This window comes from Artemia franciscana, chromosome 7, assembly GCF_032884065.1.
Source record: "Artemia franciscana chromosome 7, ASM3288406v1, whole genome shotgun sequence".
Classification (NCBI taxonomy): Eukaryota; Metazoa; Arthropoda; class Branchiopoda; order Anostraca; family Artemiidae; genus Artemia; species Artemia franciscana.
This window is the reverse complement of record NC_088869.1, coordinates 15,143,514-15,162,100: the sequence shown is the minus strand read 5'-3', so window position 1 is coordinate 15,162,100 and position 18,587 is coordinate 15,143,514. Positions and strand designations below refer to the sequence as shown.

At 33.4% G+C, this 18,587-nt stretch overlaps 1 protein-coding gene across 1 annotated transcript in view; it reads right to left on the bottom strand.

The window, feature by feature from the left end:
- LOC136028882 (irregular chiasm C-roughest protein-like) overlaps positions 1 to 18,587 on the bottom strand; it is a 206,513-nt gene that overhangs the window by 20,019 nt on the left and 167,907 nt on the right. Inside the window, exons 8-9 of the mRNA XM_065706834.1 lie at positions 8,695 to 8,953; positions 5,798 to 5,956 (exon numbers count right to left, since the gene is read on the bottom strand). Of these exons, the coding sequence (XP_065562906.1) occupies positions 5,798 to 5,956; positions 8,695 to 8,953 (418 nt within the window). The remainder of the gene's footprint in view (positions 1 to 5,797; positions 5,957 to 8,694; positions 8,954 to 18,587) is intronic.

Below are 18,587 nucleotides of genomic sequence, written 5' to 3'. Positions count from 1 at the left end.
AGAAACTGAAGCGAGGCAGAAACTTTATCTCATATCCCAGGTCATAGAGAAGACCTAATAAAATTTCATGTCCTTAATCAGGACCAGCAGCTAGCACACCCTGTCTGGTCAGATATCTACTTCACCCTCAAAAATAATCTAGGTTCACAGGCTTGGCTAGCATGTTAAATCTAAGAAATAGAAATAAAATTTAAACCTGAAATCCAAGTTTACGAGTTTACGCCCATTTCCGATTTATATCAGTTAGGTGATTTAAGGCATTCTTTTATATAGGAGCTATTAAATAAAATCACTTTTATTAGGTACAAGGTTGATGAAAATTTGTTATCAAGGTAATCCGAAGAAGATTGAAAAAAAAAACACGTAAGCACGTGCCTTTGGCCCTCTGTTTATGAAATATATTTGTGTAAATAGCCCCCCACTAGGCATCCCTAAGAGCTATAAACGTAAAAGTTTCATAACTGTTTTGCTTCTTATATTTTATTTTTCTTAAAATAATAAATTTATACGATGTTTCAATGTAGTTTGATAAGGGTTATTTATTAGTTTACCCTTCGGTATTTAAATGCCAGATAAATTATACAACAGATGGATAATAATCAACTATACATGAATATACCCGTGTATTGATCTTTTGGCTAGTTACTTCTTTCATATTGCTAATTTTTTTTTTCTTACCGTTGTCTATGCCAAGTCAAGTTTTAGTATGTGAAAATATATGGAACAATATATGGTTTAGCTTGAACTAGCAATTTCTTTTTATGTCGAAATTTGTTTAATTCCTATCGGGCTTTCAAAAAAAAAGTATTTCGTACAATGTCTCACAAATTGTCTCATAAAATAAAAGTATATTTGCACGCTTACGGAACAATAAATGGATTAAAGTGCATTAATTTTCTGTTTTTCTTTACTATTAAATACAAGGTTTTTAATTCTTAGATGGCTCTTATAACAACAAAAAATCATAGAAATGTCTTACGAAATAACTCATAAATAATCTCATAACGACAAAAATATATGCATGGTTGAACTTGAACTATTTTTTCAATCTTTCCTTTTATTTTACAGAAAAGATCTTTAATTCTTAAATGACTTATAAAAACTAAAGGACATAGAAGTGCCTCACAAAATATCTTATAAATAATCCCATAAAAATAAGAAATATATGCATGTATACGGACAATAAAAGATCGAACTTTAACTACTTCTTTCTGTTTTTTTTTCTTTTTACCCAGAAAGCTTTTTAATTCTTTGATGGCTCTTATAAAAAGAAGAAAACCGTACAAGCGTCTCACAAAATATCTCATAAATATTCTCATAAAAATAAAAAATAAATGCATGTATACGGACAATAAATGGTCGAACTTGAACTACTTCTTTCTGTTTTTCTTTTCTAGTTACACAGAAAGCTTTTAATTTTTTGATGGCTCTTACAAAAACAAAAACTACGTCTCACAAAATATCTCATAAATAATATCATAAAAATAAATATCATTTAAAAAATATATGCATGAATACGGACAATAAATGGTCGAACTTGAACTACTTCTTTCTGTTTTTTTTTCTAATTACACAGAAAGCTTTTAATTTTTTGATGGCTCTTATAAAAATAAAAACTACGTCTCACAAAATATCTCATAAATTATCTCATAAAAATAAAAAATATATGCATGTTTAGAAACAATAAATGGTCAAACTTGAACCAGGTCTTTCTGTTTTTCCTTCCTTTTTACACAGAAAGCTTTTAATTTTTTGATGGCTATTATAGAAATAAAAATAAAACTATACAAGCCTCTCTCAATATACCCCATAAATATTCTCATAAAAATAAAAAATATATGCATGTATACGGATAATAAATGTTCAAACTTGAACTAATTCTTTCTGTGTTTTTTTTTTCTTTTTACACAGAAAGCTTTTTAATTTTTTGGTAGCTCTGATAAAAACAAACAAAACTATACAAGAGCCTCACATAATATCTCATAAATACTCTCATAAAAATAAAAAATATATGCATGTATATGAACAATAAATGGTCAAACTTGAACTAGTTCTTTCGGTGTTTTTTTTTCTTTTTACACAGAAAGCCTTTTAATTCTTTGGTAGCTCTGATATAAATAAACAATTTATATAAGGGCCTCACAACATATCTCATTAATAATCTCATAAAAATAAAAAAATTATATATATATATATAAAAATTCTTTTTACACAGAAAGCTTTTTAATTCTTTGATGGCTCTTATAAAAGTAAGAAATCCATACAAGCGGTTCACAAAATATCTCATAAATATTCTCATAAAAATAAAAAATATATGCATGTATACGGACAATAAAAGGTCGAAGTTGAACTACTTTTTTCTGTTTTTTGCTTCTTTTTACACAGAAAGCTTTTTAATTCTTTGATGTCTCTTATAAGTATAAAAAAAAATATAAAAGCGCCTCACAAAATATCTCTTTAAAAATCTCATAAAAATAAAAAATATATATGCATTTATACGGACAATATATGATTAAACTTCAACTAGTTCTTTCTCTTTTTCTTTTCCAGCAAAAGCTTTTTAATTCCTAGACGGCTCTCATAAAAATAAACAATTTAGAAGCAGTTTTAATGCAGAGAATTTTTCGCTGAAATAACATTTAACTTCTTTTTTGCTAGTTACGCCAGGTACATCCTTAATTGGACTGCTGAAAGTTAAACAGCGTTTCCTTAAACTAACAAGGACAGGCCTCGGGGAAGACACTTGGAAAATCATTGTAGAAAAATAAAATTATAATGCCTGTATTTAAAATATAATATCATAGAGCTATAATACAGTCTCTAGAAAGGTAGACACAACTGAAAAGGTTTTTTTGCATGTTACAAATATCAGTGAGATAGTTAATTTTGCAAACAAATACTCAGATATTCCTTGGAAGAGGTGGGGGGGATCTGAGAAAGAAAACAAGACAAATTATAAACAAGTTATACTGTCGTCATTTATTATATCCAATCATGGAACAATAACACTTCCTTTACAGAGAAAGACTACCTGAATCTGATGACTCTTTTTGGTGCTTGTTGGTTATAGGAAACACACCCTGAAAGTGAAGTTAGGTTAATCCTAATGAAAAATAACAAAACATGAAGATAAAATTTTACTTTAGAAACAAATTTATGAAAACCTAGCCTAATCTAACCTAATGTAACCTAACTCCCATCCCCACCCTTATTGTGAATATATAGCCCAAATTATACAAGCCTAATGCATTCTGTCTAAGTACAATGTATTGTATCATTCATCACTTGTTTTGTATTCATGAAACCTGTTTTCTGAGATGTAACCTAAGCGTAATTCTTGGATGTGTTTCCAATAACCGACAAGCGCCTACTTTTTTTAAACACTGTCGAGAAGAGTGTCAACTACAAAATCAACAGCGGAAATTTATTTCGAGGAGGATGGGAGGGCGAATATGAGAAGATAAAAAGGGAAATTATATTCCCCCCTCTCATTGTCCAGCCAAAAGGGTGGACATGAAGGCATGTAGGTCGGTCCAGTTAGCTTGAGGTTGACACGGCAAGAGGAGAGCATTTGAAGAACATCTTTGTTCAACGTTGCACCTTGATTTGGAACTTCTTCCTGAGTAGATTTTCCTTAAAGCTTTTCCACCAAAAGACGATTCAATAGTCATTTACGACCTCTCGATGGAGTGATGTAAAACACTAGCGGCATAAAAGACATTTGGAAGGACCCTTGCCACGCGAGTTTAGTAAAAAGTTTAAGAACGAGTTTAGGAGTGTGGAAGCGTACAAAGGCTAGTTCTCTTCAGTGACCGTATTTCATATAAGTAACATCTTTACTGGTACGGTTACTAGAGTAACAATAACTACTACATAACTAATAAGAGCTGGAAGCTGAGTATGAAAGACATCCGTAGTATCTAATAATTTGTAACCATTCATTTTCATAAGCCCTGTCCTGACCGATGCAACAAGGTTCATAAGGATCCCAGATCCGAAGGAGCTTGTAAATAGCGAATTTCACCTTGTCTTAATTCATGAATAAAATGGATAGAAGAGACCACGCCTTCGTCTCCTCGTTAGTAGATATCAGGCAATATCCACTCCACTCCCTCTTCTCCTCTCAGAGCCAATGGCCATTTTGAGTTCGTTACCGGGTACTAAAAATAATAAGAAAAATAGAATTATGTTCTGCTTGGAGGGTTGTTATTAGCACAACTCTTCAATAAAGCCAGGCCACTTCCCCAAATAATAAGTGGCTTCAGGTGTTGGGGCTTTGTTTTATAATAAATTTAGTTGTTCCAATATTATATAAAAGCCGGCGAGTTTACAATCCATCGCTTTACATGTCCAATCAGTTACTTATTTCCTATTCAGAACACTGTGAGGTCATAACCGTTGACACGCGATGGGGAAGAGGAAAAAATTTCGCAAAAGAAAAAAAAACCCAAAATCTTGCAATCCGTGATTCAATGAGAATGTAATACTTTAAAAGGGATCACTTTGTCACATGAAATATTCTTTATTGTCACGATACTCTAGGGATTAAAGGAAACATTTGACCTTTAATGCTTTCTTCCACATTTGCCAGATAGTATCGAGAGTTAATAGAAGCTATGAACTTATTCTTAACTTTTCATTATCAGGTTTGGTGGTTTTGGGTTCATAAAACACAGTTATCATGATAAAAGGGAGATGCATCCCAGTTACAGGACGGTAAAAAATGAAAACAAGTTTCCATTGATATCATTACAAAATATATATATATATATATATATATATATATATATATATATATATATATATATATATATATATATATATATATATATATACTGCTACTACTATTACTACTAACAGCTAACCGTAGCACCAAGGTACCTGAGGCTAACACAGCTACGCACGCTCTTCATACATCCCAATCTATTCAAAGCCTCCCTTTTCACACCGTCCCAGAAGGTTCCCATTTCCGTTAAATCCTTCTTTATGACGTCCTTACACCCTAGACAAGGACGACCTACTTTCTGTTCAGCCCTTGACGGTTGGCCGAAAAGGAAAATCTTCGGCAATCTGTCATCCTTCATCCAAAGAACGTACCTTAGCCATCTCAATCTTTCTTTCATTATTGCCCAAGAAAGCGGGATTGAACCACATTTTTCGTAGAGCCTACTGTTTGAAATACGGTAGTCAGTCGGGTATCCAGAACAATCCGTAGACAATTTCTCCGGAAAACATTTAGCAAATCTTCATCCGCTTTTCAGAGCATCCATGCTTTAGCGCCATATTTGACCACTGTCATCACTGTAGCTCCTAACATTCTATTCTTACTTATCTTCCGATTATTGCAAACTTTTTTCAAATGTGATAAAACACAGCCTGAGCCTTGGCTATTCTACTTTCAACATCATCACTACTCCCACCTCCTTTATAATAATAATACTACCAAGGTAAGTGATGCTGCCCACCTGATCAATATATATATATATATATATATATATATATATATATATATATATATATATATATATATATATATATATATATATATATATATATATATATATATATATATATATATATATATATATATATATATATATATATATATATATATATATATATATATATATATATATATGTATCATTATATAATATTCACACTTAAATGCATGAGCAAAATTTTTAAAGCATTAATATTTAGAAATGAATAATTTCTTGTCTTACAATTACGTTATCTTTAGTGGAATTTTTTGTCAAATTTATTTGGTAAAATGGGGAAGTTGGCGAAATTACTCACTTTGTTGTTGCATAACTATTTCTGCCACATCTGCACCATAAGAGTTAAGAACTGTGCAATTGTAGGACCCAAAATCTTGATCAGACACGTCTCGTACTATCAAAGTACTTCGAATTCCATCTATCATGAGGTCTTCAACAACAGCATAATGGTCACTCGCTAAAAGAAGAAATAGAATAAATGTTTGAAAATGTTACAGCTGCTTAATTTACGCTATTGTTTTATTTTTTCAGTCAATTTTTCAGCTGAGAGTCAAAGCACTCAACGAGTAAATCAAAGAGTAAATTTTGTAAAGAGCAAACTTCCTCCGATGTGTAATTTTTCTCTTTAATTCTTTACTCAAAAAAGATTATTGATAATGGTTTGAGAATTACGATGAATTCAACAACACTGCCCATTATGCTTAATTTTTCTAGTAATTAACATCACAGCATGAATCATGGTTGAACAACAGCTGCAATCTAGTAAAGAACAAACTACTGCCCATAGTAACCAAAAACTGAAAAACTTACAAAAAAAAGGCCAATGAGAAAAAATTGCCGTTTGTAGCTGATTCAGGAATGACCTAAACCCCCTTAAAAATGGCAGCAGATCGAAATGAAAAGTATACCATTGGAATTATCAGTGTTGAAAACCGTAAACAGGAAATTTATAAACCCCATACCAGAAAACCAAGGAAAATTACTTTTTTAAATGGGTAGCGTTGATGAGTCCACTTTTTTCTGCTACAAGGACATTGGAACAACGTAGAGAGCCATTTAACGGTTAATTTGAAATGAAATTGTTAAGGCTACGTGCTTTTGTGAGTCCCCAATATCTTACTGATGTAAACTCTTTCTACGTTTGAAGCCTACGGTGTACTCCAAACCCCCACCTTGTAATTCTAAGGACCATAACAGCCCTATTTGTAGAATATCCAGATACTAAATTTACAAAAAAGCATTAACTCTTCTACAACAATCTGTATAGAGGAACAACAACAATTCTGTCGTTCCTTCAACGCGATTTTGAAGCAAGCTTATTGCAAGTTTAAGAACACTCCGATTGATTTCCCATGAAACAACTGTTTTGCGAAGAAAAACATTACCGTCTTTATTTTCCTTCTTTTTTAAAGCGTATTTTTCAAGACCCTTGCTGACAGAAAAAACGGCTACAAGTTAAAAAGAGGCATAATGGAGCTTCACACTCTCAAATGTTCCCCATATCATAGTTTGCCCACTCATAGTTTGCCCAATCATAGTTTGCCCACTCTACACTTATTCTATGACTTCCTTGACAGGCACGTTTAATGTTTTCTTTGAATATTATTTTCTTGGAAAAATCACCACGCATCGATTTCTAGTTCACTACAAGAACAATAAAACGATTAAAATAGCCACTTAAACACTTGAGAGCACCTCGACACCCCCGTAAACGCTTACATCCTTTTGAGATTCCATAGCTTCCTTTCAAGTTTCTTTTCATATTGATTATTCTTTACTAGCATCTGTTTTAATACGCAAAAGCAATTCTGAGGGTCTGAAGGGATGGTAAAAACAAAAGAGATTTCTTTAATAAATAAAAATTTGGCAGGCTTCCAGAAAAAAATAAAGGACAGGAATTTAACCCTATAAATTCTAAAATACAGAAACATAACTGGAATTTTACTTCCAAGGGGGGGGGGTATTTTAGCATTGTGTAGCATGGGAGAACTTATTTGGTTTAAAATATCATATTCTGAGGAGGTTTAGAATCAAATTGTAAAAAAGGTTCTTCAAAATCATCACCATTTTTAGCTGAAGGTACGTAAGAAGCAACTCTCCTTCCCACATACATCTAATTCAAGCTGGGTGATAGCAAACTAAAACAGAAAATAATTTTCGAAAGAATATACGGCTCAAGATCTTTTAAGCTCCATAATTTCCTTGTAGATTCTTTTCATAATGGTTAACAATCCTTATCATTTGTTTTAATAGATATTCGATAAAATGTGAATTTTAAGGGAATGAACTTTCAGGCATATCCTTTTTGTGAATGAATAACTTGTTGACAATTAAAATTTCGGCAAGATTCCAGAATAAAACGTAGGATGTGTATCTAACCCTTGACATAAATGCTTCAGGATAGCTGGGTAGCTGGAATTTCGTTTTGGGGGGTCAGAGGGGTCCAACAGCTTTATTTAGGCGTTATGCAGAATAAACAAATTTTCTTCGTCTATATATTATATTAATGAAGTCTAGAACCAAAATAGATCGGCCTATACAGCACCAAGCTAACCAGATTGTGCATTGACAGTAGCTCCTCTCCTTCCTTACGCCTCCTTTCAAGCCTAGTGAGTGGCACTTCAAACAGAAAAAAAGTATTGAAAGATTATATATAAATTATATCATTTTATATTTAATTATATTTCAATTATGTTATTGAACGATTATATTAAGATTATATTAAAGATTATAAAAACCTTTGAATGATTATATATAAATTATATTATATTCAATTATTATCCTCGTTTCGCAGAGCTCCCGTTTTTCCCACATACGCATGAAGTTTTTGGTGGGGGGGGGGGAATAAGGAAAAAACAATTTTGATTGAATAATTTGAACAAAAGGGCCTTCAAATTCATAAAATATTGGATCTTCAGGCGAGGGTGGGCTCCGAGGCCCTTCTGAGTACGTCCATGACCTCAGCAGCAGGATTTTATGCATATCTATTAAATTTCCAGAACTATTAGGTACACAAATTTGTAAGTCAAAAGCTTTTACAAGCGATGTTCAACAGAGCTTCCGTCAGAACTCGGAAATTTCTCAAGAAAACAACTCATGAGTATGGTAACCCCCCCCCCTAAAATCGTGTATTTTGCACCAATTTATAGGTTTCAATTCCCCTCTTTAATACCACATAAATAACTGGATACTTACACAAATCCAGTTCAATACCATTTCTTGCCCAAAACACTCTTTCTGGACGTGGGATAGAAAAAGCGGTGCATTCTAACCGACTGACTTCTCCCGTGGCACCATATTGTATTCTCTTGCTGCTGACTGCCGGAGGTCCTTTCAAGAACACAGCGGCATCTGCACTGACCTCAGGGAATCCTGGCGTACGAGCAGTGCAAATATAGCGGCCACCCATGTCACGACCAATCCAGAATGTATATGCTGGACCCGTACTTAGAACCTAGAAAAAACGATATTAAAATGAAAGTAATGATACCGTAAAACAATCAGACTATCAGCTAATTATTATTTAACTTGTTATAAATTCCATTTAACATTAACAACAAGAAAAAGAAGACATAAAAATTATATTTATAAGAAGACATGTATGACAACTAGAATACCCCTAAAGAGATATTGCAACAAGAACACCAAAGGCTAACGAACTGGCAGGCCGTCATCCTCGTATTGCCCTGTTTAAATATTCTAGTTTGGCCATCATCCAATAGCTCTATAGGGGTCGGTTCGAGCATATGTTCGTTTTCTGAATATAGATGTTTAGCTTATGCATTAGAAATTCAATTTTTTCGTAATCCAGTTTGTCCGTTTACTGATCACCCACTTCATCTTCTTCTAAAGAATATAATATAATACAAAATTTAAAAAGGATAGGTTTATTTCCAAAACTGACATCACTGTAAGCTTCGACATCAACATCTTAGGGAATTTATTGACGAATCAAGAACCAAGCTTATACACAACGAGTATCTGGGCCTGCACTGAAAATATTCAGAATTGACAATTTGTCCAGAATTTTCAACAGCTATTTTTCCCCCAACTGAAATATAGTCCAAAAATCCGACAAATAGAAATGTCTAGAAAGTAACGAAGTAAGAATTTTGCTAATTAAAAATCAAAATTTAATTTATTCAATTCAAAAGAGGGTATAAACTGAACAGTTACCCTCGTAAGCCTAGAAGGGGAATCTATGAACCAAGCTTACCTATTCTTATATTCATCTTTAGCTTAATCCTCCCCTCCTCCCTAATACAAGGATATGCCCCAAGCTTATGCACAGAAGTTTACTGATTTTAATGGCTTGCATTTTTTTTTTTTTTTTTACTTATTCCTCATCAACAGTTAGTTCTTAATTATAAAAAAAGAATCTCTTTCTTTAATATTTTGAAAACATGCAAGGAAGTTAAAAAAAATATACCTCCCCAAAATAAATTCCTCCGTACATATCTGGCACGAAGAGCTAATTTCGCATTACTTTTTTAATTCCCGTACGAAACACGCAAGAAATTACAACGTGACAAGGATTTATGAACTCCCACGAACTCTTGTACATAAATTAAATAGAAAAAAACCAATTTTTTTAGCTGAAAGTAAGGAGCGACATTAAAACTTAAAACGAACAGAAATTACTCCGTATATGAAATGAGTTGTCCCCTCCGCAATCCCTCGCTCTTTACGCTAAAGCTTTAAATTGTTTTAAAAAGTAGAATTGTGGCAGAGTCAAACTTTAGCGTAAAGAGCGAGGGATTGCGGAGGGGACAACTCATTTCATATACGGAGTAATTTCTGTTCGTTTTAAGTTTTAATGTCGCTCCTTACTTTCAGCTAAAAAAATTGTTTTTTTTTATTTAATTTCTGAACGTTTTTGAATTAATGCATGTTTGGTTTTGGCTCTCCGCACATAAATTATGAAAATGAAATTTGTATATTAATTCTTTTTTTGGCTAAATGGCTTTCTCTTAGTTTTGATCAGACGATTTTAAGAAATAATGGGTGGAGAAGAAGGCCTAGTTGCCCTCCAATTTTTCGGTTACTTAAAAAGGCAACTAGAACTTTTAATTTTTAACGAACGTTTTTATTAGTAAAAAATATACGTAACTTAAGAATTAACTTACGTAACAAACTTTCATAACCTTATATTTTTATTATGTATACGAGGGGGTTTGTACCCTCGTTAATACCTCGCTCTTTACACTAAATCGTAAGTTTTGTCCCAATTCTTTAAGAATGACCCCTGAATCAGAAAGGCCGTAGAATAAATAGTTGAAATTACTAAAAATACTTTAGCATAAAGAGCAAGGTATTTATCTCCTCCTAAATACCTCGCTCTTTATGTTAAAGTATTTTTAGAACCCCTCATATGCGTAATAATCTCTGTTCGTTTTAAGTTTCAATGCTACTTCTTCCTTTCATTTGAAAAAACGTTTTCATGTTTATTTTTCATTGTTTTCTTATAGTAATGCTAGAGAATCCTGCGCCCTTGTCATTGAATTTTTCTTCCCCCATGACAGATTCCTCCAAAGAAAGATCCTCCAACATAGCCCCCTTTCCTCAGCCCCACCCCCAAACAAAATAAAATCCTCCTGAAAACGTCTGTACACTTCCGAATAACCATTACTATATGTAAACAATGGTCAAAGTTTTTAACTTGCAGCCCCTCCCCCAGGGATTGTGGGAGAGTGAGTCATCCCCAAAGACATAGTTATTATGGTTTTCGACTATGCTGAACAAAATGGCTATCTCAAAATTTTGATTCGTTGACTTTGGGAAAAAAATGAGCGTGGGAGGGGGCCTAGATGCCCTCCAATTTTTTGGTCACTTAAAAAGGGCACTAGAACTTTTCATTTCCGTAAGAATGAGCCCTCTTGCGACATTATAGGACCACTTGGTCGATACGATGACCCCTGGGAAAAAAAAAAAACAAAACAAAACAAACAAATAAACACGCACCCGTGATTTGTCTTCTGGCAAAAAATACAAAATTCCACATTTTTGTAGATAGGAGCTTGAAACTTCTACAGTATGGTTCTCTGATACGCTGAATCTGATGCTGTCATTTTTGTTAAGATCCTACGTCTTTTAGGGGGTGTTTCCCCCTATTTTCCTAAATAAGGCAAATTTTCCCAGGCTCGTAACTTTTGATCAGTAAGACTAAACTTGATGAAACTTATATATTTAAAATCAGCATTAAAATGCGATTCTTTTGATGTAGCTATTGATATCAAAATTCAATTTTTTTGAGTTTTGGTTACTATTGAGTCGGGTCGCTCCTTACTACAGTTCGTTACCACGAACTGTTTGATTCGACAATTAATTTGAAACAGCTAAAATTTACGGACGCCTGAAGTAAAATATATACAGTATACAAAAACAATAATGAAGAGCATAATTTGAAAGTATACTGTCATGCTTGGAAAAGAGCAAGGATCTTAAAAACTCGAGGTTTTGGATAATCGGTATTTTAGTGACGACATTTAGCGTATTTAATTAAAATACCCTTTGCGACTGATTTTAAATTGTTGTAACTGAGGCATGATTTATACGGTGTCGCTATAAGACTGGCTTTCTAAGCCAAAAAAGCGGTATTAGATGATCAAAAGTTTTGGTGATTCTTTAGGGCCATTTTTTGCATTGATCTAGTTTATTGGTTAGTAATGTTGGGCCATTTCGTATTATCGTGTCTTTTATTCAGGAGTAAGGTTGATTCAAGCCCCAACATTTATGGTAAGTCCAGACATACTGGTCTACAATGGGGATGTCAGATACGCTGAAAACTGCCAATCAGCATCTAATGGTAAGCTCTGAAACACTGGTAAAACGGTCTCCAGCCTGCAAAAACGCGGCAGGAACGGCTTAGTGTCTACGTTATCGTGAATGTCCAAAATCTGGTTAATGTCCCCATTCACAGGTGAATGTCTGAAATTCCTTTTCTCTACTTGGATTCAATTAGCTCTGCGATTCAGTAGAGTTTCAGTGTTCTGTGAGCTTATGAGAGCTTATGCGAGCTCAGTCTTATAATGGTAAAAGTTTGAGTTAGATTAGATTATTTAAGGTTAGGTTAAGTTTGGTTATAAACATCGGAAACTGGTCAAAAACCTAACCTAACCTCTCATCATCAAACAATGCATAAAACTAAAAAAGTTGACTGGCAACGCTGACTAAATCCAAGGAGAAAATAAAAGGTATTTGTACATTCACCGGTGAATGTTGAGATTCATCTACACTATAGTAATGCACTATTTGAAATTAAAATAACATATGCAATACAATGTTTTGATATATAGAAGAGTAATCGTTTCCAGAAATGTATATTTCAGGAAAAACGGTGTGGTGAATTTTTATCTAATTGATCTAAACTATCCGAAGTCCGAATTTAAACTGTCTCTTAAATCATAGCTCATTCTCTTTAAACAGCATAAATGAGGTAGATTGAGTGACCGTAAGTGGTTTTCCAAATCTGGCCACATTGTCCACTTAGATATTTAAAATCTTAAGAAAGGTGTGTGCGAACCATGTATTCACGCAAGATGGCCGACCCCAAAAGATCTTCAGGGCTTCTACAATGTAGCTTCAGAAAAAAGAGCAGTAATGGTTTTTTCTGCCAAGTTGAGGGGTAACCACCTTTAAAAACGTGTAAACGAGGTGGTACACGACATGCATAGTAGAAGAGTGCCCCTCCTGGCGCAAAGAGGTACAGTGTGGTAGAAGTAAACCACATGTAGCAGAGTGGGACTTCCCAGATGTGCACCAGGAGGCGAGTGCGGACAGACCTTAGAGCAATGTAACTGTTTATATATATATATATATATATATATATATATATATATATATATATATATATATATATATATATATATATATATATATATATATAAAGAAATCCCCCCTCCATACTAATTTTTTTATTTTCATAAGAAAAAATCCGTGCCTCTTCCCCTAAAAAAAACCTTACGTAAGTTAGTGTACCTGGTGAGACACTTAATCTAATGCTTCCATTAGAATATAAAATATATTAGGAGACACACACAATTACAATACATTTATTATCCTTAGCACGGAGGTGCAATATCACTTAAGTAATTTCTAGTCGGTTTAATTTTCCCTTAGTTTCTTTCATTTAAAGAGAAAAGTTGGCGACAAGGAAACAGGGTAAAAGAACAAAAGTTTCCTTTCAAACAGACTTAAATAGCATTCCAACCACATCACTTTTCTCCCAATCTCCCATTTTCCAAGGAATACAAAAGAAGCAATTGGAATATTCAACATTCAACGCACAAAACTTTGAAAAGAAAACACGACTTTCCTAAAATATTCATTCTGTCTGAGAAGAGAAAAATTAGCTTTTCTGGTTTAAATCGACATTTGGGCTTTCTATTGTACATATGGAAAACGTTCTCTGTATACTAAAACATGTGGACAACTCTAAAAGAAAGAAAAAAATATACTAATGGTCTTGCCAAAGAAATATAGGAATGTAAACAATCGATAGCGTCGTCGAATTGAGTAAGGTTTAAAAATTGTTATCTGAGAGCGAAAACATTTTCAATGCCTTTTATACAAACGCAATATTTTTTACAAACGAATTTTTTCCCCAAAACCTGAATATCATGAATCAGGCGTAACATGCGATGAGGCGGGGAGGGAGGAGGACTGTCCCTGAGACGAACCAGCTAAAATTTAGAAATTGTTAAAACGAAATAGGCCTACATAATTCAAGCATCCAAAGAAACATATCAGCTTCCTTTAGTATACTTTTCCCTTTATGGTATTATATAGTCCATTTTTCATTTTTCACTTGGTCATTTTCGCTCCACTTGGAAAATGTTACAGCGAAATTTTTACCTTTACTATTATTATTTTTTTTTTTTTTTTGCAGTCTGTCTCTTTTTTTGGAATGTCCTGATGGCTTCTATGATTCAGATTAATCAAAAAGAATTTTTTCTATAAGAACAACTTCAACATGATTGTTTTAATTTCATAAGTACATTTATTTGTTGAAAGTAATTGTCTATGTTGAATTTGGCTGAAACTAAGCAATACGTCAAATAAATCAAAACGAAGTTTTTGTGCAAACGACTTCAACATGGTTGTTTTTTATAACTTGTTTTTTAACTTAAAATGAACGAATTAATGATTTTTCATAAAAATCTTAAAATTGTACGCTGGTTTTGGAGTATTTTTCTATATCTTCTTGATAATCCGTCAGTAGCTTTTGATCATTAACTAAGATATTGTTTCATTAGTTCGGAAAATCACAAATTTTACGGGTTTAAAAAAAGAGTATATTTCTCATTTAGAAAGTCATTTCAAAAGCAAGCAGCAGTAGGAAAAATACAAATTACACATCTCTTCTTTAAGAAGTAAATCTTTTCATCTTCCTGAATACAGAAAAAATAAATTCGACATTCCGAATATCACAAAAAGGATTTTTAAATCTACTTAGAATTTACTTATATCTTCAGCTTTCATTCAGCTAGTTCAACGCCTCTTTCCTTAGAAAATAAATAAATAAACAGTCCCAGTAATATAAGGCGGCCATAAATCCCTTTTTCAATAAAGAGGGTGAATCAAAGAAGGGGGTTTTCCAGCTCTCTGGTGCAAGTTAGGAGTGATTGCTTTTGGGGAGAAAACGTCTTAGCTTATTTATTTATCTTTCTTTGATTATCTTTCCTGGCAAGCTTATGAACTGCCACCAATATTAAACAGCTTCGGCATTCAAAATTGAATGAACACTTGACATTTAAATTTCTTCAGGGAAAATTATTTTCGAGGACAGAAAGTTTCGAAAGACTGTACCAAAAGAATAAGACTGTAAACTAAAAATAGTCAAATAAAACTTTTATTTAAGCAAAAAATTTGCTTGTTAATTTTTCTTTTTTCTTTGTAATTGCATCACTTTAAAAGAAAAAATAACTGAGATATTATATAATAACTAAGTAATTATTCAATAAATGATTAATAACCAAGATATAAATAGCTAAATATTGTTTTGCTATTTTCGAGAAAGACCTATAGAAAGTTGTTCCCTGTGAATAAAAAATGATTGATTTATTAGCGAATTTTTCAATGGGCACAACCAGGTTTGAGAGGGGGGGGGGGGTTTGACAAGACTTTCAACCTCACATCAATATAAAGAACAGTTTTTAATCGTTTCTTCTTCTTGTAAAATCATTTTTGTTTGCTTTTTAATTAAAGATTACTTATAATTTTTCCGTGTTCTAGCATTATTATTTTTAAATTACTCTTGTTTACTTGAGAGATATATAAAAAACGTCTGTGATATTTTTTGTAGTCTCTCTAAAAACTTTTTAGGTAGTCTGGACTCCGGTATGTTGAAGATACGGAATATTCTACCGTTTTACGTCATGTATTTTAGCCTACATTTTTTACTCTTGCAATAAAATTGATATTTCAGAAATTTTGACAGCTGTGACTGAATTCAGCCAAGCTCCAGGATTTATCCTCGGAGCGGTTTAACGTACGGGAGAGTTCTTTTTAGACTAGAACCAACACCTAAAACGCCTAGAACGCCTAGAACCAACATGTCATACCATAAATGTAATAATTAATAAATAAATAATATTAATATAATAAAATTAATATTAATAAATTAAATTAATATAAATAATTAATAATATTAATAAATAAATGTTCATGCAATGAGTGTCTTTTTATCATTGTTTTTGGGAAGCTATTTTTTTTAATGAATTTCAATCCATTTTCGATTGCCAATGTCTTTCTATCGGTTAATGTAATGAATGATCTAGTTTAGTGTTATTGCATGTGTTATTGCAAGAAAAGACACGGCAAATAAAATACACCGAATAGGGTAATTGAGTGAAAAGAATGGAAAATTATTGAAAAACTCGTAAAATTTTGGGATTACGGCTCAAATATCTCTTCTATGTAAATGCCTGTAATACAACTATTTTGGGTGGCCTAGTATGCACTTTTTATCAAAGTCATTCGACAAATTTCTATTTTTTTCTATATTTCTATTTTTCATATTTATAAATTTATGGTATTTGTACTTTTTTCTACACATTTTGAGCTTTTCTGAAAAACATAAAATTACTACTTTGGATTTTTAGAAAACCCTTTAGAAACATATTGAAAGTTTCCAATAGCTTCAACAGAACTTCAAAACTAATATTCGTTTTAATCTGACATATCTACATGTGTAGATACGCTAATTTTGCTTAAAAAGATGCAGCTAAAAAAAACTAGCATGTTCAGCCGCTAATGCCTCTTTCGATCAAAGCGATTTATTATTCGGTAAAATTAACATTCCATGTAGCTTTACAACTTAATAAAAACAAAATAGACCTAAGAAACAGAGAAAACCATTACCGTTGGATAGCTGTGAGGTGAATCTTAAAATCTTAATTGCTTTTTACTAAATGCTACGCATTGCGGCTGAAAAATTACAGTTATAATTTGTGTATCAGGGGACCAAAAATCAGGGATCGACTGCAACGATGCTCCCGAAAAAAGTAACCTTAGTTATTTTACAACAAAAAAAGTGACTAGCAGGAGGTAGTAAGGGCGCAGGCAGATTAAACTACACAAGAGCCACTTACTGCCTTATGATCATCATCGCCCTCTAAAAGACCGTGAGGTTATGGTAAAGAAGACTGGAAGTCTAATTTTATTTCCATTAATTTATTTGCTCAGACAAAAGGAAAACTTTAATAAAAGCAAAATTTCGATTAAGGTAGAAGGAACAAACAACCTTAGCAAAGCAGAACTTTTGAAGGTTTACGAACAGGGATAGGCGTCCATGAGTAATTGTAACAAATCACTGATAGAATTACATTTAACATAATTAGCATCATCACTTCTTAGGCTTTTTTAAAAGGCGATCGATGAGTTCTGATTTCCTCTTCAAAACAAATGCTTCCACAGATTCAGCATCAGCAGTCCTTTCTTTTTCTTCGGAACAAGCTTCAGTGCTGCTTCCAGAATGCTTTGAGCCAGACCAATGTTCAAAAGTCCTTTTCTTCTACTGCTTTTTTTAGACGTTCTACTGCTTCTTTCAAAAATAGTACCACCGATTTCTTTCGTCTGTTTAGCAATCTCTTTCTTTTTTTGTATAATTTCTGACTCTAGCTCCACTATTTTCTGCTTCCTCTGAACCAGGTCCTGGACTGCCAATTCAGCATCTTTCTTTTCATCTTCAAGTTGGTATTTTTCCGATTCATCGTGTTTTTGTCCAATAAAGCAAAGTTCACAGCTAGCTCTAGCTAATTTGATCAAACACAGCAGCTTCTTTGGGATCGGCTCAGGCTCGGATTTGTTCTCAAAGTTACGCAGAGCATCAGCAACAAAAATTTTAGCGTTTAGGGTCCGCTCCTTAGTACGGGCTTTCATGCTAGCCATCAACTGAGCTGAACGAGAAAATTCTCGCTCCCCGTCTGCACTTCCATGACAGGGCGAGAGAGCTGCTCTAACTACTCGACCCAAGGCCTGATATTTCACATCATTGCCTGGTGTCTCTACTTCCAGGATCTTTTGCCAATAACTATCGATTCGTGTACTGTTCATGGGGGGGGGGGGGTGACAGATTCCAATTGTAGTAATAACCATTCTCCCTGTCTCTATGTTCGTCACAAAAGGAAGTTATCTTGCGACGTAGAGAACATCACAGCAACCCATTGGCTGGGAATCTTGCTTGGGAAGGATAAAGCAGCTAAGGCTTCGGAAAAACTCGTTATTCAAAGCGGATTTGCGAGCAAATACTGTACAGCAGCTTTGACGCGCTTCCTAACTCTTTAGAATAAAATTTTCCTATCTTTCTGAGTCATTTTCAAAGACGCAAGAGCTGCGAGGATCTACTCATTACACAAAGGTTGTTCTAGACATGCTTCTGCAGCATTGTCTACGCTTTCAAACCATACGGCATGATGATTGCCATCATCGGCACGCACAGTCTGTCCGAGAAGAGCTGTGCGTAAGCGAAGCAACAAAAAATTCAGCTCACGAATCAATGACTCCAGTGAATATAGTGAAGGTATTTGCAGAACTCACAAAAAATTCAATTTCAGCTTTCATTGCTGGTTTTCTTAGCCAACTGACAA